This window comes from Chiloscyllium plagiosum, chromosome 32 (genome assembly GCF_004010195.1).
Source record: "Chiloscyllium plagiosum isolate BGI_BamShark_2017 chromosome 32, ASM401019v2, whole genome shotgun sequence".
NCBI classification, from domain to species: domain Eukaryota; kingdom Metazoa; phylum Chordata; class Chondrichthyes; order Orectolobiformes; family Hemiscylliidae; genus Chiloscyllium; species Chiloscyllium plagiosum.
This window is the reverse complement of record NC_057741.1, coordinates 22,144,650-22,168,651: the sequence shown is the minus strand read 5'-3', so window position 1 is coordinate 22,168,651 and position 24,002 is coordinate 22,144,650. Positions and strand designations below refer to the sequence as shown.

General features: G+C 39.6%; 2 protein-coding genes across 4 annotated transcripts in view; one reads left to right on the top strand and one right to left on the bottom strand.

Moving 5' to 3' along the window:
- Positions 1-24,002, top strand: part of kiaa0232 (KIAA0232 ortholog) — a 126,707-nt gene that overhangs the window by 2,243 nt on the left and 100,462 nt on the right. The gene's annotated exons all lie outside the window — the stretch shown is intronic.
- LOC122539407 (actin-3-like) lies at positions 15,262-16,380 on the bottom strand. The gene has a single exon (XM_043674214.1). It carries the CDS (start codon positions 16,378-16,380, stop codon positions 15,262-15,264), a length of 1,119 nt encoding a protein of 372 aa, XP_043530149.1.

Here is a 24,002-nt window from a genome sequence, read left to right as displayed (position 1 = left end):
TTGGTAAATGTTCAGTCAAAAACATCAGTACAATTTTTAACTCAAGTTATGTAGGTACTATTTGATATATGAATGCTAAATGAAAAGTTCTACCTTTCTTATTGATACTTATAAACTCTTTCAGTTACATGGCTTGATTGGAATTATATAAACAGTTTAAAAAAAACCGCTTAGCAACAAGCCTCGTCACTGTAGTATATTGCAACTGCATATTGCAAAAGCATAATGACATGCCTTTCTGTTTCCATGTGATAACTGTCCTGTAATATCAGTTTTTTTTATCATAAACTAGTCAAGTTGAATTGGGGGAATGTGAAATGTAAATAATTCTGGCAAGTGCTTTACTTGAAGTCTGAATGTATGAAAAATGGATATAGGTTTATGAAGTTGTTGGGAATAATTCTAGTTTGTTTTGTTTTCTAATGGCATGCATGATTTCAAATTTAAGAAGTGCCTCCACAGATGGGTTGTGATCATTTTTGCTGCTGTGAATTCTTCCAAGAACAATTCTGAATTTTGAGGGAAAATAGGAAAGAATCTGAAATCGTGACTTGCAACTCAGCTGTTTGAATTGTTGAATAATGTAGCTTCTGTATTGCAGTATCAAAGTTGAGGTTTAATTGCAGCATTAATGAAAACCTATTGTATGTAATTGTACTCATGGATCGTTTTGTGTTCCAGAGTATATTTCTTGGTTTGTAATCTTGAATTTGCAACGACTGTAGAAAATGCTATGGTAGGCTTATGTTACTTAGTTGCTGTTATGGATTGTTTGGGCTCAATTATTTGTGTTGTGTTATCTTTGTATTTACCTAGAGTACAATTCTATATGGAACAGCATTTTGTCATCAGCATTGCAGTTGCTTGGAAGTCTGTGGGAGTTGCCAGTAATGCTATAGCGCATGCTCTGATTTCATGCACTTATGAATTTTCTGGATAATTTGTTAGATTGACATTACTGTGATATCATTTAGTTATATCAATTGATGAACTTGTATTGTTCTATCTTTAAGTGAGTATTTTACCCACAGATTAATTTGTCAGTTGGTTTACTTGGTGATTTCCATATTAAGGAAAATATATTTTATTTCAAAACAATTTCTTTGGAGACAAGTATGTTCTTCTTTGAGCACCTGAAATCTTGATGTGTATTTTTGGACTTATGCAGAATGGGTGGGAGTGGTGTGTAATCCCTCTTGGCTTGTACTAGTTTGCTTATATTCAAATATTTTGTTTGAATGTTTGTAACTATATTCATTGGAAGAGAGTACTGAGGAGAGAAAGAAATGAGTTTTATTTTGAGTCAGTTTATTTTCTACGTTCCCACAATTTGGGGACTTAACTGTATAAGTTCATCTCATGAAGTATTTGTGTATTGCACCAAAGTTTGTATTTTGCTTCATTTTATTGCACTTAGTAAAAGCACTCTTGATTTCCAAAAAAATGTTAATTAGTGCAACTGCAGTAAAAACTAGGTGTAACTATTTAGAATGAAAAAAGGAATGACCAATTAAGTGTATTTCTTTATTCTTAAGGTAGAGTATGTTTCTGGGAATGAAAAGGTGCACTAGGCAAGAAGACATTTTTAGACCGCTCAAGTAAGAAATAATGGTGAAAAGATTAAGTGGAATTCAAAATAGAATAAACTGTTAACCTCGATTTAACAACTTTATTTTTCTAGTGTCTTTAATGTAATGAAAAATCCTTGAATGCTTCACAGGAGCATTATAGAATAAAAGAAGCCAATGGGCAACATTGGCACTATTATGTTGAATGACAAGGGAGGAAATTCAGAACTTGGAGCCAACGCAACTGAAAGTATGGCCACCAGTGTTTGGGTGGTTAAAATCATTGCTTGCAAGACCAGAATTGCAGGTATTAACGCTGTAGGCTGGGAGAAGGCCAGTGTGAAGTCATGGAGTAATTTTAAAATCAAACTTTGCTTAATCAGGAACTATTGTCAGTCAGTGATCAGAGGGTGATAAGTTAATATGACTTAGTGTTCATGAAGATGGCAGTTATGATCCAAAGTATATAGATTGTAGAATGTGGGCGGTCAGCCAAGGGTTTGGTGGAATAGTCTTCTCTAGAGGTAATGAAGACACGGATGAGGATTTCAGCTGCAGATGAGCAAAGACAGACCATGTTACGGAGGTTGAAGTAGATGGTCTTGGTGCAAATATGAGGTCAGAAGCTTATTTTGGGGTTGACCAACCTAGGTGAAAAGACTGCCATTGTGTTCAAGTTTTGCCAGAAGCAAATAGCAGCCATCGGTTTGGATTGTCGACCAAAAGCAATGACCTTGCATCTTCATAATGTTTCGTAAGAGATTTTGAGGTGATTTGTAGCTGGGATTTGAGGTTCTGGATCTAAGTTTGCTCGCTGAGCTGGAAGGTTCATTTTTCAAACGTTTCATCTGAAAATAAACCTTCCAGCTCGGCCAGCAAACTCAGATCCGGCAAGAAGAAATTTCTGCTTCTGAAATGCCTGATACACAGACCAATAGTTCAGCAACACTGGAAGAGTTGAGAAAGTTGGTGATGAGATGAAATTATACCTGTGAAAACGAACAGTCTACTTTTAGAATAAAACAAAGAGCCGGATGCTGGAAATCTGAAACAAAAGACTTTGCTGGAGCAACGTGACAGGTCTCACAGCATTTCCAGTGGACTCAACATAAACTGTACTTTCTTTCCACAGATGGTGCAGGGCGTGCTGAGTTTCTGCAGCAATGTCTGCTTTTGACTCTGCTTTTAGTTCTTCATGAGAAAAATGTGGGACCAAACAGACCTCAGAGTTCAGGTACAGGAGGGCAAAGACTATCCACTGCATACGATTTTCTGAGCTTGCTTAGCTGGATAAAGAGAGAACCGGGTGAGAACAGTCCCATCCATCTGGGTGACAGTGAAGGATGCATTGAAGATGTGGTGGGGGGTATAAGCCGAAGAATGTAGTTTACTGTAGAAAAAAAATTGGGTGTTTTTAACAGCGGTTGATCCTGAAATAATGCACAATTTTAATGAATGAGAACAGGGCTTAGTGTGTTAAGTGTTGAATGGTTAGAGCTGTTGTCCACCTCCATATCCTTTCATGAAAAATGAAGTATGCAGAGTTGAAAGTCAGAGGACGTAGCAAAGGATCTGACCACTATTTCTTTTAAATTGCTTTGATTATGGAAGTTATGCAGTTGCAGGTTTGCCAGTGTGATGCTTCAGCTGAAGAAGGAATTGCATGCGACTCTGGATCTGTGTGGGGCAAGTTTCAAATATCCATACATAAATGATAAAATTCACTCCCTACAAGCAAATTGATAAAGGGCAAGTTCTTATTTATAAAATGGAAATTTAATCTACAGGTTGTTCCACTATAATGTGTTTGTTAACAAAACTGCACCATAATGCGATTGACAAATTGGGGACACTGTTTATAAAGCACTAACTTTTAAAACATGTTTGTTGTAGTGTAATTATGTTGCTAACACTTGAGCACTGTTTGTAAAGCATGATTTTTTTCTTTAACATGGGGTTGCACAAGAATGCAACCATCTCATTATTAAAGAGCTACCTGTAATTCTTTGTGTAACTAATAATGCATGTGGGGAAAAAAGAGTATACAATGGATATTGCGCAGATGTATCTTGGAGATGTTCAGTCAGACATTGATAGATTTTACTTTAAAGAAGTTTTCAATCTCTATCACCCTCTAAAATATTAATTCATTCTCTGACAACTTGGCACCCTCAAATTTATGGATTATTGAAACGGCATTGAGGCTTTGAGAGGAACTTGGACATAGATGTCAACACCACCTTTTGCCCTTCATTTCAAACCTCCTCAAACTGCATGTGACCTTACTTACTAAATCACATCTTGGTTTCCCCCTTAGTCTTTTGGTATGCTTTCTTCCTTTGAACATCTGATCATCTTCTCATCCTCTAAATTTTCTTTGTGTACTTAGTACCCCAAGGTTGAGTTTCTCCCTGAGATATTCTTTGTTTTCCTCCATTAGATTCTATACTGAATTACAACTCATCCTTCATAACTTAGATGTAATCTTTGCTTTCTTTACCTGTCTGCTCAGTTTATTTCCTAATTGTCTTTCACAGACACTCCTGATCTTGCCTACTGCCTTGACCTTGCCATCTCCCATGAATTCTATACCCAATAACTGTTGACGAGGTTATCTCTGACCATTTTCTTATAGATTCTTGCTTGGAAAGTAAGCTCTTTCCGTCAACTTTCAAACTGACAAATTCTTAATCCACTTGCGTCAATACAGTTTTTAGTTTGCTCAACCACTTCATCGCTTGGCTTTCAATATTATTGTCTCTAGCCAAGTCTGATTATTCTCCCATGGCATGACTTCACTGTAATTTCGCTCCTGTCAGTGCCTGAAGTTCAGCCTATCCGGTGAGCATTTGCCACTCTATCTCCAGCCAGGTCAGGGCAATTGGAAGGTTCAGGAGAAAGTTACTAGATGGTGATGCTAGAAATAAGCAGTCTTATTAGTTATAAGGAGAAATTAAAGAAACTTCACTTGTTTTAGTAGATTGGAGAGGAAAGTTAATTATCTGATGGGAATGATCAAAGTTCAACTATTTTCTCTCAGATGCTGCCTCTCCAGTTTCTCCAGCAATTTGTTTTTCTTTGCAGATCTCCAGCATCTGCAGTTCTTTGTTTTATTAAAACATATAATCACCTGTATGCTTGTAAGGCAGAAAATATCAGCAGGGTATGGAAGAATGTCTAGAACTAAAGAAAATTTTATGTGGCATGGTCGCTGAGCAGTTAGCTGCCTGTCAGCGTCGGGGACCTGGTTCAGTTCCAGCCTTTGGGTGACTGTATGGAGTTTGCATGCTCTTGATGTGTCAGTGTGGGTTTCCTCCAGGTTTTCTGGTTTTCTCCCACAGTCCAAAGGTGTGCAGGTGTGGGAAATTGTCCATATTCTCAGGGATGTGTAGGCTAGTGGGTTAGCTATGGGAAATCCAGGGTTATAGGGTAGGGTGGGTCTGGGTGGGATACTCTTCAGCGGGTTGATGTGGACTTGATAGAACAAATGGCCTGTTTCCACACTGCAGGGCTTCTGTGTTTGTGAACTGACTAGTATCAGTTATTTCATGCTCTAAAACTGCACTAATCAAGCCCCACATATTCTCTACCAATTCTTCAAAATTAACAATTGGCAAATAGCACGAATCACAGTTCAAACAATTTAATTTTTTTTTCTTAACTTCTGATTAGCTATTATGCTTCTTCTGTCTATCTCAAACAACTAACCATAATGTAAATAATTTGTAACAAATACTTCCATTTTTTCACAGTTGCCTAATTATTTAAAAACTGCTCAGTGTTATATTTGCAGGGTGTTGATTTGGATTTGATTCTTGAGTTTTGCTTGTTTTTCGACTTGCTTCTATTTTTCTTTCCTTATGTTTCAGTATTGAAATGATGAGGTGAGCACCCAGCAGTTTGTGGATCATAAAAACTATTTCTAAAAGGTGTTACCTGTACATGGTTTAATGCTTTGCTATTAGTGAAGCGAATAATCTGTTTGACACTTGTCATGTCTGAGTATAATTGTGTGAAGTGTGTAAAAACTGTTAGATTCCACTTTAGTCTCATGAGCTCCAGTAATAGCATAGAACAGTGTGCGCGAATCTGGTCCCTATACCTTGTGGACACCAAATAATTTATCTGATCTAAGTTTTTTTTTAAACACTTCCTGTTAACCTTGACTGGTTGTATCTTTGATCGGCATGTCCGCGCCATGCAAGGATTTAAGTTTAAGCTTTGTCCTAGTTAGACCTTAATAGAAGTTGTACTTCATATGATCAGTGACTGCTTTATTGTAGTCCATTTCAAAGATTAAAAGTTATACCTGTTCAAAGAAATCTCCAAAAACAATTTGATTTTTTTCTGTCCATGTCTTTTGGGCATGATAGTATACAGTACTTGAATTTCTTATTCACACTCAAGATTTGACTAATCAAACTGGTCTGTCTTTTGTGAATGATGTTGCAACATCCTTGTAAATCTTTTCTGAACTCTCAAGTTTCTCAACATCCGATAGGAAGGAGACCAGAATTGCACACAATATTCCAACAGTGGCCTAACCAATGTCCTGTACAGCCGCAACATGACTCCCAACTTCTATATTCGATACTCTGACCAATAAATGTAAGCATACTTAATGCCACCTTCAATATCCTATCTGTGACTCCACTGTCAAGGAGCTATGGACCTGCACTCCAAGGTCTTAGTTGAGCAACACTCCCTAGGACCTCACCATTAAGTGTGGAAGTCCAGCTAAGATTTGCTTTCCCAAAATTAAACTCCAACTGCCACTTCTCAGCCCATTGGCCCATCTGATCATGATTCCGTTTAATCTGAGGTAAACTTCTTCACTGTCCACTACACCACCAATTTTGGTGTCATCTGTAAAACTAACTATATCTCTTTCTGCTCGCATCCAACTCATTTATATAAATAAGTAGTGGACCCAGCACTGATCCTTGTTGCACTCCACTGGTCACAGACCTCCAGTCTGAAAAACAGCCCTCTACCATCATCCTCTGTCTTCTACCTTTGAGCCAGTTCTGTATCCATATGGCGCTTTCTCCCTGTTTTGAGACCTAACTTGCTAACCAGTCTCCTATGGGGAAACCTTTTGAATGCCTTACTGGAGTCCATACAGATCGCATCTATTGCTCTGTCCTCATCAATCCTCTTTGTTACTTCAAAAAACTCAAACAAGTTTGTAAGACATGATTTCCCATACTCAAAGCCAGGTTGACTGTCCCTAATCAGCCCTTGCCTTTCCAAGTACATGTACATCCTGTCCCTCAGGATTTTCTCCAACAACTTGCCCACCACCGATGTCAAGCTCACTGGTCTATAGTTCCCTGGTGTCTTCTTGATATAAAATGGATTGGGTATGTTGAGTGTTTAGAAGAGATTGTAAATGGATTAGTAATGAGCATGAATTATTTCCCACCATGAGAAATTATGGTATTTAAATTCACTCTGGTGGAATTAAAATAGCTAGCCTAATGACCCTGTAACCATTGCTGAGTGCAATAAAACTGATGACCTTATTGAGGTTGTACTATAGGTCTCCTCGCAGTCAGGAAATTGAGCAAATTTGGAAGGTGATCGCAGATACCTGTACGAAATGTAAGCTTGTAATGATAGGGGCTTTTAATTTTCCAAACATAGACCGGATCTGCTATAATGTGAAGAGCTTGAATGGAGAGGAGTTTATATATGTAGAAGAAAATTTTCTTATTCAGTATGTGGAAGTACCTACTAGAGAAGGAAGAAAACTTAACCAACTCTTGGGAAATATGGCATGGCAAATGATTGAGGTGTCAGTGGGAAAGCAATTTGTCATCAGTGGCCATAATTCTATTCATTTTAAAAATAGTTATGGAAAAGATAGACCAAATCTAAAAGTCTGTGTACCAGACTGGAGTCAGGCCAATTTTTGAGAATTCTTGCCTAATACTGTCAAAAATTATTAGGAAATGCTATTCACAAGTAAAGGGATGTTTGGGAAGTGGAAGGCTTTCAAAAACGAGAGAGCGCCCAGAGGCAGTATGTTCTTGTTTAGTGTGAAGGGCAAGGCTGGTAGGTGTAGAAAATGCTGAACGCTTAGAGAAATTCAGGCTCTGGACAAGAAAAAGGAGGTATATAGCAGGTATAGACAGCTAGAATCAAGTGAATCCCTCCAGTATAAGATTAGTAGAAGTATACTTGGGTAATCAGGAGGGCAAAAAGGGGACAGAGCATTGGCAAATAGGTTGAGGTGAATCCAAAGAGATTGAACCGATACATGAAGGGCAAAATAGTAACTAGGGAGAGAATCGGGCCCCTTAAAAATCACTGTGGCAGTTGTGGGGAACCGCAAGCATTGGGTGGGATACTAAACCAGTGTTTTATCAGTATTTACTGTGGAGAAAGATATGGAAGCAAGAGAACTCTGAGAAAAACATGTTTTATCTTAAAGTCTCCATTACAGGTGAGGAAGCGCTTAACATTTTTAAAAAGCATAAAGGTCGATAAATCTCGGGACTTGATCACATGCATCCTAAATATTTTGGGAAGCTAAGGAAGAGATTGGGCTCCTTGCTGAGATATTTGTCTCATCATCAGCTGTGTGGTGAGGTGCTGGAAGACTGGAAGGTAGCCTTTGTGCCATTATTTAAGAAAAATGGTAAGGAAAAGACAGGCAACTGTTGAACCAGTGATTCTTACGTCGCTGGTGGGTAAGTTGTTGGAGGGGATTCTGAGGGACTGGGTTTACGTGCATTTGCAAAGGCTTTGTGCGTAGGAAATTGTCTCTCTAACTTCATTTGAGTTTGAGAAAGTAACAAAGAAGATTGAAGGCAAGATGTTATGGACCAGGCCAGACCCCCTCAAAACACTTCAAGTAGTCCAGACCTTAACTTTGCTAGTTGTTTAATCAGGTGTAATGCAGATATTCTAGGACTGTTGCAGCTGGTCAAACCGCTTAATTTAAACACAAACAATTTTAAGCAAAACAGAATGGATGGCACGGTGGCTCAGTGGTTAGAACAACTGCCTCACAGCACCAGGTACCCAGGTTTGATTCCAGCCTCTGGCGACTGTGTAGAGTTTGTGCATTCTCCCCGTGTCTGCGTGGGTTTCCTCTGGGTGCTCCGCTTTCTTTCCGCAATCCATAGATGTGCAGGTCAGGTGAATTGGCCATGTTAAATTACCCATAGTATTAGGTGAATTAGTCAGAGGGAAATGGGTCTGGGTGGGTTACTCTTCGGAGGGTTGGTGTGGACTTGTTGGACTGAAAGGCCTGTTTCCACAGTGTAGGGAATCTAATCTTAAAACGAAATTACCGAATGAAATAAAGAACAGAATACTGAAAAATTTAAACTATCTGAAAACTCAACAGATCATCCCAACTTAATTTTGCTGTTCCAAATAATTGCAGCAATCCCCATAAACACCCCTTGGCACAAAAGGTGAAATTAAACACAGGTCGTACAGGAGAGAAGTTAGAGAGAGAGGCCCAACATGGACCTGCTGCTTTGGGTCCAGCAACTTCAAAACTGCCTGACTGCTTTCACTGACTAGCCAAACTGCCACAAACCAAATCAAACCAGAGAAAAACTGAGCTGGTAGAACTGGCCACTCCTCTTTTCATTATACAAGTTTTATTTTGAAACTTGAAAGCCTTTCTCCTGAGGCAGTATCTATTAGCTACAATCATGGGCAGCACGGCGTTGCTGCCTTGCAGCACCAGAGACCTGGGTTCAATTCCTACCTCGGGCAACTGTCTGTGTGGAGTTTGCACATTCTCTTCCTGTGTCTGCGTGGGTTTTCCCCAGGTGCTCCGGTTTCCTCCCACAGTCCAAAAATGTGCAGGTTAGGTGAATTGGCTGTGCTAATTTGCCCATAGTGTTTGGTGTAGGGGTTTATGTAGGGGAATGGGTCTGGGTGGAGGGTCGGTGTGGACTTGTTGGGCTGAAGGGCATGTTTCCACACGAAGTAATCTAATCTTAGAAAAAAAAATCAAACTGGCCCTTAAGCCCTTCAAACGTGGACTGCATGGAATCTGTCTTTTATGACCTCTGGGGGGGGAAAAAAGCCCAAGACAAAACATTTTTAAAGGAGCATCATCCACAGAACAGTGGAGGTTGTCTATACAGACTTTAGCAAAGCATTCAACAAAGTTTCATGTAGTAGACTAGTTAGTAAGGTTAGAGTTCATGGAATCCAGGAGAGCTTGCCATCTGGATACAAAATTGTTCGAAGGCTGGTGACAAAAGGTACTGACAAAGTTGTTTTTTGGACTGGAGACCTGTGACCTGTATGCCACAAGGATCGGTGTAGGGTCGGCTACTTTATTGTCATTTATGTAAATGATTTGGCTGTGAACATAGGTATAGTTACTAAGTTTGCAGATGACACCAAAGTTGGAGGTGTAGCAGACAGCAAAGAAGGTTACCTCAGAATACGACAGGATCTTTGATCAGATGGGCTGAGGAGTAGCAGATGAAGTTTTTTATTTGGATAAATGTGAAGTGTGGCATTTTGGTAAGGCAAATCAGGGCAGGAGCTGAAAATGTGTTGCTGGAAAAGCGCAGCAGGTCAGGCAGCATCCAGGGAACAGGAGAATCGACGTTTCGGGCATAAGCCCATTCCTGAAGAAGGGCTTATGCCCGAAACGTCGATTCTCCTGTTCCCCGGATGCTGCCTGACCTGCTGTGCTTTTCCAGCAACACATTTTCAGCTCTGATCTCCGGCATCTGCAGTCCTCACTTTCTCCTCAAATCAGGGCAGGACTTGTGCACTTAATGATGCAGTCCTGAGAAGGATTCGAAACAGACCTTTGGGTGCATGTTCATTGATCATTGAAGATGATATGGTGCAGTTGGTGCTCTTGCCTTTATTGGTTATTGCATTGTGTTTAGGGATTCAATGTTGTTGTGGCTGGACAGGACATTTGTTTGGCAACTTTGGAATACTGCATTCAATTTTAGTCTCCTGTTAAAGGAAAGATGTTAAACTTGAAAGGGTGCAGGAAAGACTTGAGGATGTTGCTGGGGGTCAAAGGGTTTGAGCTATAGGTGGAGGCTGAATAAACTGGTCCTGTTTTCCCTGGAGTGTTTGGAGGCTGAGGGGTGATCTTATACCAGTCTATAGAATCATGAAGGTCACGGATAGCCAAGGTTGTTTTTTCTGCTGAGTTGGGGGAGTCCAAAGCGAGAATATAGAGCTTTAAGGTGAGAGGGGAAAGATTTAAAACTGAGCTGAGGGACAGCTTTTTCATGCAGATGGTGGTGCATGTATGGAATGAGCTGCCAGAGGAAGTGGTGGAGGCTGGTACAATTGCAACATTTAAAAGGCACCTGGATGGGTATATGAAGGGTTCAGAGGAATATGGGCCAAGTGCTGGAAATAGAACTATATTAGGTTAGGCTCTCTGGTTGGCATGAATGAGTTGGACCATAGGGTCCATGTCCGTGTTGTATGGCTCTATGACACTGTCCTTAAGGGATTGAAATCTGTCATTCTTACTTGAGCAAGCCACTCAATTCCAGGGCAGTTAGGGATTGGTGCTAAACATTGACTCAGCCAGTAATGCCAACATCCCATTGGTGAATTAAAAAACTTGGAAACTGTCACAGGAATAGCCTTGTTGGGCAAATGATCCTTTCTGTAACCATATGCTTTACTATGTAATTGAAGGTGGCTGCCTCTTGCGGTCAGTGAATTTTGCTGCTTTCCTGTATAAAAGCTGCTGCAATGTTAAATATGAATTTCATATAATCATGAAATGTCCTAGTGGTAGTAGACCTGCCCTTGGTTCAAGTCCCATTTTCTCCAGAGGTGTATAATAACATCTCTGAACAGGCTTTGAAAAATAGGTTAATAATTAAAAAAAGTATCCACCAACTAATTTTTCTAAATATTTTCATGAATGTTTATATTTCAGCTGTTAATGGTTTAAGAAAAAAAATTGTATTTTAGATCACTTTTCCAGTGCTCGTGCTTGTTGCCATTTTACTCATGCACTTGGATAGATGTCATGTTAAGCGTCACAGCCATCGTCAGGCAAATATTTTAAAGGTGAGCATCTGTTCAAAGTACACTTAAAAGCACTGATGAGTTGGTTTAAGATCAGAATTGTATGTAGTAGATCAAAAGGTGGTTAACTTTATATTTCTGTCAAAGAAACCTCTTTATTCAATAATTATCCTGTGCTGGCTGAACAGAAATTTCTTTTAATATTTTGAAGACCCTTGGTCATTATTTTTATCACAAATTCTGTACCTGGCAGTGTCTGTACCCTGCAATTTCCGGAACCTGAACAAGACTTTGCAAGCTTGTTGTTGTTACCATGTTCTGTCTCCTGACACATAGGAAATGCTCTGCCAGTTAGAAAAAAAAGCAACACTGCATAAGCCCAAAACATTTGAAGGAATAGGACAGAATAACGTCACTGACTGGGTACTGTGTGTATTTGCACTCCTGTACTGAATGTGGCTTGGAGTTAGCATGCATTCTCTTTAGACCTGATAAGCTTTAAATCATATCCATCCCATCACCAAAGCTGACTATCACAGTTTGTAACCTGATCTGACTACAACAAATCCACACTATTTTGTAGCTGGCCATATCTGTGTTTTGCCTTGAAATAAGAATATTTCTGTGCTATCCTGGCTGGCATTCCATCTTTCCCTCAGAAGATAAACTTTAACTGATCCAAAAATATCTCAACATACGCCAAATTCAGTTCACCCATGACTTTGTGCACCGTATTTTAGTTCCTTCTTAATTTATCAGCCTTATTTTCTGATTGCTGCATGACCTTTGTCTTTTCACCCCACAAGTCTGAAATATCTGGTTGCCTCTAATTCTGGCATGTTTTGCATTCAAAGTTTTAAACATTCCACAATTGAAGTCCAGGCTTTCAGTGATAAGTTTTGGCATTCCTTCAGTTTCTGTTTTTTGACCTGTCTCGATGTTGCTTGAAGCCCATCTCTTTGACAAAACTTCTTGCTAATCTGTCCTGAGATTTTGTGCCTCAGTGTCAAATATTCATTAAAACTGCTGTGGTGTACCATGGAATAGTTTGCTATATTCAAGATATTGTATAAATGCTAGTGCTGTTACAAATGGTCAATGTTCCAGACAGGTTGCATTATTGAGGTAGTCTTGTGGGACAGTGGGTAACATTTCTACCTGTGTGCCAGAAGCTTGAGACACAATCTAGGAAGTTAAGAATGCACCTTCTGTAACTCTAAAATCTAAGTAGATTGATTATCAGTGTGTGAATCTTTTCAGAGTGCCTATTGCAGTTGATAAGAACAGCCAAGTCTTCTGGCCACCTATGTTCCATAAAGCTGTATAACCACCAGTGTCTGGTTAGTGATCTGTTCCAGCAATTGGGAGCTATAAAACAGATGCCAGCTTTGTTTGCCTCTTACACCTCTAGATTCAGGAAACCTTCTGAGGCTTTAATTGTGTTCAACCTAATGCCCTGTACAGTGATATGTCTGGCTTGGGGATGAAAATGTGTTGCTGGAAAAGTGCAGCAGGTCAGGCCGCATCCAGGGAACAGGAGAATCGACGTTTTGGGCATAAGCCCTTCCTGAAGAAGGAAGGGCTTATGCCCGAAACGTCGATTCTCCTGTTCCCTGGATGCTGCCTGACCTGCGCTTTTCCAGCAACACATTTTCAGCTCTGATCTCCAGCATCTGCAGAACTCACTTTCTCCTCGATGTCTGGCTTGGGGCTCAGTTTTTCCAACTTTTGAGAAAATGTTTACTTAGTGCAAAGGCTTTTCAAAGACTGGTATGGAAATTGTTGGATCTATCCTGACTCTGTTTGGTTTGGTAAAGCAAATTCATGTTAGAGGCTGCTGCTTTCACAGCTACCAACTCCAACAGTTTAAATATGACGCCAAAGCTATGACATGTTTGAGCATTTCAGCTCACACTTGATGGAACTGGTTCCGCAAGCTACAGAATTTAGTTCATTGAAAAAAGCTATTCGGTTCAGCTGATACCAGTCTAACCCAAAATTTCACATGATGTATCATTTGGTAGGTCTCATCTCAAAGGTTTTCTATAAAAATAGATTGTGACTCTGCAAATGTTTGGCAAATGGTGTGTAATGCAAGAAAATGTGCAATTGGCTATTTTGGCAGGAAGAGTAAAAGACAGCATATTATCTGAACAATTAGTGATTGCTGAGCTCTGTGGTGCAGAGGTTCCCAGTGTCCTTGTGGACAAATCGCAAAAGGTGATTATGAGAGGAACTGATGACGAATGTAAATAGGTTATGCTCCATTTATATGGGACATTGGTGAGACTGCATCTGGAGTATTGCTCAGTATTAGCCAATGTATTTAAGAGAGAATTTGAGTACATTTCAAGTAGTTCAGTGCAGGCAGACTAGATGAATATCTGGAATAAAGGGCTGTCTTGCGAAGAAAAGATGGACAGGCTTGTATCGATCAGAGTTCAGAACTAATGCAAACATTGGCTCCCAAGGCACTCTTGGAATCTCATGTAGAACTGGAGGGGTCACCCATTTGAAGCAGATGAGGCAATTATTTTGAGAGTTGTCCCTCTGAAATATTCTTTCTGAAAAGATGGTGGAAGCGATGTCCTGTCTTTGGGCAGAAAAGTAGGTAATTTTTTTTGAAGAAGTGATGAAAGCTTATCAGGGTAGGTGGCAATGCAGATTAGATGTTACAGTGAGATCAGTTGTGATTCTATTGAGTGACCGAGCAGACCCAAAGGAGTGAATGGCTTGCTGCTGCACCATGTTTGTGTGGTGAAACTCGATGAGTTTCTTTTTCCTCTGCTCACACTTATGAGAAAATTTAGGCCAGAAATGTTTTTGTACTTCATGTAATTAAATGTAATTATTTGTATATCTGTTTTTGTTTAAACGGGTAAATAAGGAGAAAACACTCTTGTTTTGTTTTTTCTAATTTGTTAAACCAATATTGAAATTGATCTACAGTCTGAATTTTTCTTCCAGTAGTACTAATTTTAATATTTATAAACAAGTGCCTAAACTCAAAATGTAATGGAATTTCATTAGTATGAAATTACTTAAACTACATTGTGATGTTGAACTGGCAGTGTGAATCTGAGTCAAGGGGGCAGCACGGTGGAGCAGTGGTTAGCACTGCTGCCTCAGTGCCAGGGACCTGGGTTTAATTCTCACCTCTGGCAACTGTCTGTGTGGAGTTTGCACATTCTCCCCGTGTCTGCGTGGGTTTCCTCTGGGTGCTCCGGTTTCCTCCCACAGTCCAAAGTTGTGCAGGTCAGGTGAATTGGACATGCTAAATTGCCCATAGTGTTAGGTGCATTAGTTAGGGGTAAATGTAGGGGAATGGGTCTGGGTGAGTTGCTCTTCAGGGGGCCGGTGTGGACTTGTTGGGCCTGAAGGGCCTGCTTCCACACTGTAGGGAATCCAATCTAATTAATTCCAGAGGGATGTGAAAGTTTTTTGCAAAGGGCAGTCTTGCACTGATTCAGTTTGCAACCAGTCCAGTGTGATATCATCTAGTTTGTAAAGTTCTTGCACTGGAGTTGTTGATCTCTTATGGAAATTTGATAAACTACAAGTGCAGTCATCAGATTATGCTCAAATCAACAAAGTTCCTCATGATTGACCATCAAACAAAATTAGTATGAAATTTGGAGTATTTATTAAGGTATTTGAACTTGTGCAGTCAAAATTAAACAGTCTCATTGGTTAATTCCTAAAAACATCTCTTGTTAATGATGGCTGGCCCATAATCTCTGTAATCTTTGCTAGTAACCCACATATCCTTAAATGCTGTCAAGCTAGTTAAAATTGAGGCACCCATCCAAACAGAATTATTCCTCTTTGGTGGTGCAATGACTTTAATTTGTAATCCACTGGGGACTTGGAATTTAATCTCCTTCAGCAATCTTTCTTCTAGACCCAGGAAAAGAGTAGAACCACCAGATAGTAATATGTTGCTAAAGAGATCTTTCCTCAAGCTTCTGTCACATTTTGAAATACTATCATAGATCAACTTATGAATTCCAGGTTCTTCCAAACCTACAATGGAAGTTGTGAAGAGTAGTTCTGGCGCTTGGAAGAGTTCTTTTTGGAGTGTGATCAGATTCCCATCGGGGAGTGTATATTCCTGTTGAAGGTCATCTATTTGACTTTTGCTGTCCAACTGAGGATCAAGAGCAACATAACATAATGTTTCTTTGATGTTCTCAAAGGTCTCCTTAGGAATTGTATTTGGGATGTTATGACCATTTTCCAGTAGAAGTTTCCTCACGTTTTCAGTGATGTCATTTCCAGCAAGTTTAAGTCTTTTGACAGCATCGGGCAGGTAGTAGCCTTCATAAATAGGTACAGCATCAGTTAATCCAAAGCCACTATCAAGGACTATTCCCCTAGTCCGTCCTGATGCATAGAGTGCCAGAGTTGCAGGAATAGCCACGTACATAGCTGGTACATTAAAACATTCAAACATAATTTCAGCCATCCTTTCTCTGTTAATGAAGGAAGTCAGTGGAGCAGCAGTTATCAAAACTGGCCTCTCTTTTGATTTGATATGAAGTTCAGAGGTATAAACATGCTTCCAAAGCTTTTCCAGAAGTTCCCAGGAGGTTACTGTACCACGCTCAATAGGATATTTTAAGCACCCACTACCTCTTTTAGCTAGAGCCTTTTTTCCAAAATACATTTCTGTATGGGATGTTTCGCGTGTGCTCCCCTTGACTTTGAAGGTACCTACAATGGATGGTATGACTGAAGTTGGAATGCTGTCGCCAACCAACCCGGATTTGCAGAGCCCCGAGCCATTATCTATGATTACATCAGGAATGTCCATCATTTGATGTGTAGTGAATCTTGTCAATTTGAACAGCAAGTCTTACTTGCCTCTTCTGGACAAGCAGGTACCCTGTAATTGCAACTAGAGTCGAAGACCTGCAGTAGGTTAGATCATTGCCACCAGATGACTCAATAATCGGTAGCTATGTGACCAGTGAAAAGAGCCACATCATAATAACTAACCTTTAAATGACCTGTGACTCATTAAGACAGATCAATAGTCTTCATTTGATATAAGAAAAAATATGAAGTAAACTGCCACGTTCTGAAGAAGTGGAAGCTCAAGAATGATGCAAAGGAAGTACCATGAATTGTCAGGCTATTGGTGAGCTCCAGTCAGGTTGAAAATTAGCTAGAAACAAGGTAGTTTAGTGAATCACATCTCTGTCCTTGCAGTTGGGGCTTGTTTCAAAGCAGCCAGTCTTATTTCAGTTCATAATGCAACACGCAACTAAAGTTTCATTTCCCTGATACACAAACTGGCTACAGTCATGCATGTGGAGATTTTCGATTATTGTATAGATTGTATAAATGGAGCTTGTAATTTCTCAATCAAAGATGCATGTGTTTGAGTCCTTAGATCTATTTTGAGTTTAACTTCTTTTACAATCTCTCAATCTAGAGGTGATTATTCTTGGATTAAAGCCTGTGCTTGAGTTGGTAAACAAATTTTAGTCATGAAAAGCAGGATGATTAGTAATTAGAATGTTACAATGAAAATTTTGAGGTTTGGCTTCAGTTGCCACTCTGCTGAAAGGTTGCTCCAAGTTGGTGCTGCTTCGTGTTTTTTTTTACCAAGTCTTCAGAAACTTACTCTCCCAGAATAACAGAATGCAGCCTACATGACAAAAACTCCTTGATAAGTAGTTGGGGAAAGATGAGCTTTTTAAAAAAGTTGCTCTGGCTGCCATGGATAAGTTTAGTTTTCCAGTCAATGTTAGCGAATGATTGAATGAATGGCTAGATTGGTGGCTCGGTGAAGTAAGTAGGTGGGTGGTAGTTATGTCTGGTCTGATTCTCAAAGTGGAAGATTCGGGCCACTGCAAATTTTAATAAAATGCCCGTTGTTTTACATTCTTTGCTGTTTATTTCCAGGGTCTTTAAGTAAAATATTAAAAGCCCTGTTTGGAAACTGCAAGTGGTGTAGGAAAACTGATGATTTTGTTGCAAGTGTACAAGTGTGAACTGTGTAAATGTTTCAGGAAATAAGGAACTGAGTTGGTCCTTAGCATTTCTATAAGACGTTATAATCCCCTCTGAGGCATTACTCCTTGCTGGAACATAATTCTGCTGTGACAAGATGAAAGATGGAAATAGAATATGGGAATTTGTGAAGTAATTCACTGATTGTAAAAGTAGAAAACAAGTACTTGTAAAAAGCTCGACGTCACTGGTGTTGAGACTTGCGTGTAACCGTATAGTGAAGGTAAAAGTGCATTCAGAGGACAAATAATGGCATGTTGACCTTTTTTATTGCAAGGAGATTGGGGAACAGGAATTTAAAGAAGCCTTCCTACAATTATCTAGTAATTTGCGGACTTAACCCCAGGATATTGGCCAATTTTGTTCTCTATATTTAATGTAGAATATAATTTCTTTGGACTCTACTGTGAATGTTCATGAGATTTGTCCCTGGAATGAGTGGGTTGTCTCAGAAATTGGGCTTGTTTTCTCAGCAGTCTAGAAGAATGGGAAGTGATCTCGTTTGAAATATGTTCACTTTGTCATCTGCAAATGGGTTACCCACATAGCCATGATACTGTCCTGACCCAACCTTTTTGCTTCCTATTGACTTGTCAGGCCTGCTCATCCAATCCTTGATAGTGAATGGAAGATATAGCTTGTAGCAGCATCTGTTTAGTTATCTGCGGGAGGTCCATGCCCCTAACTGTTACGTATAATCAGGATTTAGTTTCTGGAAGGACTAGATACTGTATTCATGCAGAGGTATTTTCTCTGGCTGTAAGTTTTTAAAATGCAAGGACACAGTTTCCAGGTAAGGATTAGTCCTAACGTGGTGATTAATTCCTTTGTATATTTAAAGGATTGGGAATCTTTAGAATTGAGAGTTGAGTGCTCTATTATTGAATGTGTTTAAGGCTGATAATTTTTGGTGTCTCTGGAAATGGTGGACTTGACGAGTTGATTGGGAAAGTGGCATTATTTTAGTCTAAAATAAGTTATGATCATGTAGAAGGGCAGGGAAAGCTTGACTGGCTATGTTGTGTACTTCAATCCCAATCCCTATCCCTTGTGTTTGTGTATTGTGGTTGCTCTGGCCACTTTCTAGGTAAACTTAATTCATGTGTAAAGTGAGATCTTTGAATGTGGAGTGTAATATCCAAATTACTTTCCAGCAGGGATCAATTGATAGTTATTGAGATCAGAAATCACAATTCATTTTCTTGCTTTTGCTCAGGCACTAAAATTATTAATAGTGGAGTCAGATCAGCATGCCCTCTCTTAAATCATTCTTTTAAGAGATTTTTTTACACAACTCTGGAGCAGGTGGGATTTGAACTTGAGCCTCCCTGGATCATAAGTAGGAAACTGCTACTGTGTCACGAGCCCTCATTGAATTCTTACCTATATTGCAATTGAGCTATCATTTGAGTATATTCTTTGCACTAGGATAATTGCAACGGTTTCAAAGTGTTTTATATTCCATCTGTTCAGACGATTGATTACAAAATCAATGTAATCAGTTGAGGAACAGTTGGAACTTGAGCCAAAGCTTTACCTGAAAGTGAGGGGCTATGTCACTGCACCCTAAGAGCCCTTTCATTGAATTTTTTTTTTGATGAACCTATTCAGATGTTGTGACCCCTCCAGAGCAGGTGGGACTTGAACATTTAGGGGTACTACCACTGCATCATAAAAGTCTATATATCTTCAGATACTTTTGTAATCAACCTGTTTATAGATGTTATTACACACCTGGAGTAGTTTGAAAGCCTGAAGCCAGGCTTTCTGGTAGAGAAAGGAACACAATCGCTGCACTCCAAGAGCCCTCCCTCTGAATTCTTACGACTTTGTGTAACTTGCAACATATGCTTTTCTGATTAGTTCATTGTGCAAATATCCATTTGTCAGTATCTGTGTGTACATCATAGCAATGAAAATGATTAATACGTGTTGAGAATTGTACGTGTCAAAATTGTTTGGATGAACAGTTTCCCCAGACCTCTTAGTCTTGATATTCAAGTTAATACATTGAATGCATCATTTGGATGTGGTCGTTAAATAATAGAACTGTAACCTATGACTGCACAAGTAATTCCATTATAAGTGATAGCTACAATTTTAACGCTTCAGTTATGCTGTCTGCACTTGTTGATTGTGTTAATTTCTTACTGATTTGTGGTATTCCATAGTAACTCTACTTGATATTCTCTTATTAGTATCTTTTGCCAAGGTGAGACATGAAACTGATAATTGACTTGATCTACAAAAAATAAACTGGTTGCCTTCAATGCGTCGCCTGGCATTTACACAATTCCATTATTGTACTTGAATTTCCAAATTATGGCACTGAGAAATAAATAGGTGTAGTCTCTGCTTCTCCAGTATAGAATGCACTGTTTGCAGAGCGATATATTTAGCTGTAGTATGAACTTGGAATAATTGATAGACCTAACGATTTGGGGCAGTGTCAAGTGTTTGCATACAGGGTACCCTACCTGTTGGATATGGTCACAGGATGTTTTGGAGATTTTTAAGTTCGCAGCACTGACTTGTTAATCCCATTAGAGTTATTCAGCAGTGCATTGGATATAAATGGACCTCAGTTGCTAAATTAGTCAATGTGCAGAGGATCCAACAGATTGCAAACTTTTCTGTTGTGTGTAATTTGAGATACGTCAAATGTGACATTGTATGGAAGATTAGGACTGATGTACGCCATTCTGCCTCTTCAGCCCGTTTTCACCCAGCTTTCCCTTGAAAATGCTATTTTGTTCATTATTAATCAATGCAGAAATGACTTCAATCTATAATGCTTGTACTTCATGTGGACATTGTCCATTGAAGTTGGCCAAAGTATCTATCACCCATTAATTATTTTTCATGCTGTAAAGTACAGATAAAATTGTTCAGTTTCAAATAGGAAACCAATAAAATTGTTCAGACAGCTTTTCAGGATTTTAAACAGATAGGGAAGGGTTAAAAAATGTTAAGACATATTCAAACTTGTCTTAAGAGTTTGAAGTTATTCAGAGTTGCTGAAATACTCCTTGCAACTGTCTAGTATACTTAAGTTCAGAGACCAGGTTTGTACTATGTAGCCTGAGTTTTACTTTCTTGCTGGAATTTGCTTTACACATAGTTGTCCTCCTCCTTTTAAAATTATTTTGGACTGGTTTGCAGAAATATACAACCTCCTCTCACCCCCCCCCCCCCCCCCCAAACCCCTTCCCCCAAGATGGGGGCAGTACGGTGGCTTCGTGGTTAGCACTGCTGCCTCACAAAGGCAGTGTCCCAATTTCAACTCCAACCTTGGGCAATTGTGTGTGGAGTTTGGACATTGTGTGTCTGTGTGGGTTTCTGCTGGGTGTTGTGCTTTTTTCCCCACAGTCCAAAGGTTTGCAGTTTGTGGTTTGGCGGTGCTAAATTGCTCAGTCATGTCTAGGGATGTGCAGGATAGGTGGATTAGCCATGGGAAATGCAGGGTTGTAGGGATAAGATGAGGATGTATGGTCTCTGGATGCTGTTCAGAGAGTTGGTGAAAGCTTGTTAGGTTGAATGGTCTCTTTCTGCACTGCAGGGATTCTGTGAATGGGTTTGTCAAAATTAAATGGTGGGTATTCATCTCAGTTCCTCTGTACATTTTTAAGTTATCTTTATCATCGTGTCATTTACTATCATTTCCCACTGTTTGCTGCTAACCCTCCCTGCAGGTCAGTTTACTACTTGTTCCAAACTATACCTGATAAACAGCATTGAGTTAACATTAAATATGTAACACTAGACCTATATTCAAGACTAGGCCTGTGTACTACATAAGTTTGAGTTTCGCACTACGGTACCTTCCTGTCCTGCTTTTCTCAGAATGCATACTGTTCTCTTCCTACGTGAAGAGCACTTCAGCCATCTTAGTATCTGTTCATCCCCAACTTGAATCTTTCTTCCCACACTACTCTTATCCGGTTGAATTTCATTATCAGTGCTTTCACACCCATGTTTTACACAAACCAACTCCCTGACTACCTGTAGAAAGGGAATTTCTGACCTGTGAACAGAGTTTGACCAATTCTAGATTTAGAGCTAAAAATGTGTTTTTGGAAAAGCGCAGCAGGTCAGGCAGCATCCAAGGAGCAGGAGAATCGACGTTTCGGGCATGAGCCCTTCTTCAGGAATGATTCCTGAAGAAGGGCTCATGCCCGAAACGTCGATTCTCCTGCTCCTTGGATGCTGCCTGACTTGCTGCGCTTTTCCAGCAACACATTTTCAGCTCTGATCTCCAGCATCTGCAGTCTTCACTTTCTCCAGTTCTAGATTTAATCAACCTCATTAGACCTTGATGAGATTCAGGGCGAAACCGCTTGCTGCAAAGGTGAATTTTACCTCCACAGCACTACGCATCAAGGATTGAGCATGAAAACATAAAAATCATAGAATCTCTCCACACTAAAAAAGATTCTATGTAAACAGGCCCTTCGGCCCAACAAGTTCATACCGACCCTCTGAAGAGTAACCTACCCAGACCTGTTCTCCTAACTCTCTCCCTAACAGTGTTGTACAGCAGGTTGAGAAAGTAACATGTTTCAAGGGCAAGTAGGATTGAGCAATATATTCTATTTAGGAAAGATTACCAGAGTAACCAAAAAAGGCTCCTGCAAACAAAAGTGGATACAGTGGTGTTTTTAATGAAAGATTGACAAATTATGTTTTATTGAGGTGAAGTGCAAGCTTACGTATCTGATTTGTGGAGAAGCAGATTCCATTATGAAAAACATCAGTGTGGAACAAAGGTAAAATCAGGGCACTTATTAGCAAGAATGTGGGCAAGCATACTTCATGAGACCAAGAAAGGAGAACATAATGTTGCTGAGCTCACTTACTACATTAAATGTAGGCTTTGTTCAACAGAGTTTGTAAAGGAGTTCATCATTGCAAGCAGTAAAACCAGCAGTTGCAGAGAATCTGGATTCATTCAAGTGCAAGTTGTCTTGCAGAACTGTGCCAGATTTGATTATTAATGTGGCTCAGGATGTTGAACAGTTCGTCTTTTTAAAAAAAAAAGGTTCTGCAGCTGATAGATTGACACCGGAATTCAATCGATGAGATGGGAAATGTAATGGGGACTAGCCAACTGGTGATTTTTTTTTTGTGTGGAATCTCAGATTTTGAGGTTAGAAAGGATTTGCTTCTTTGTGGCAATGCTTGACACCACCAAAGTGGGGGGAGATTGTGTTGGTTGTTTTGTTTTTGTTTTGGTTTGGCTTGTTTGTTTTTTATATTAGCAGTGCACAGGTTTTACTTATCAAGTTATCTCTTTTAAAGTGGTCTTATTCCTAATGATGCTCCATCCATGCTTGGTTATGGAGAGGGATTAGTTACTCTAGTCCAGAAGGAAAGGGACTGCTTTAACCTCGATCCATGAGAATTGTTTGTACGCCACACTACTAATTCATCTAGTAAATTGGTTCTCACAGTCCCTGCAACTGAGAAATTTCACATCGAAAGTTGATGCTTGATTCCAGTTTGTTAAGCGTAAAATTTTAGAGGTAACCATTTAAAATGTTACTAAAAGACGTTGAATCAGTATGGTGGTTTACTTTACTATTGTGAAATGAGGATTTTTAAATTCATTCATGGAATGTGGGTAGACCAGCACTTATTGTTCATCCCCCATTGCCAGTTGAACCAACCAGCTTGTTAGGATCATTTCAGAGGACTTTAATCAACTGCACTACATGTCTGCAAATGAGGTAAGAAAAACAAGAACCATGAACAGAAGTAGGCAATTCAGCATCTTGAGCCTGCTCAGCCATTGAATACGATCATGGTTGATGTCATTTTAGCCTCAACTTCACTTTTCTGCCTGCTATCCAAACCCTTCAACCCATTATTAATTAAAAATTGATCTTAAGTTTTTCAGTGTCTCAATATCTATCACAGTCTGGGGTAGAGAATTACATAAGTACGTGAACCTTTGAGAGGTTATTTCTCACTCACTCTTTTTAAATCTGTTACCCTTAGCCTAAAACTAGACTCCACATTCTAGATTGCCTCACATGTGGAAACATCTGCTCTATTTCCACTTTATCAATCATCTTCATCTTTTATATTTCAGCTAGCGCTTCTCTTGTTCTTCTAAACTCCAGGGAATGTCGGCCTAAACGGCTCAATCTTTTTGCCACACTGTTAGATGTTGAAGTTGCTCATGTACCTGGGAGCCTTCAACTTCAAGCCTCAACTGCAAAGCAACAGTGAACAGAAGGCCAATAAAATGTCTGCTAGAATGCTAGACTCCATGTAGGTGACCCAGTTTTCCAAACTGAGACATGCACTAAGAATTGCGTCATGGTTGGGAGCTACGTTCTGAAGTGAGACGAAAAAAAGCTGCAGATGTTGAAATCCAAAGTAGCCAGGCAGGAGGCTGGAAGAACATAGTAAGCCAGG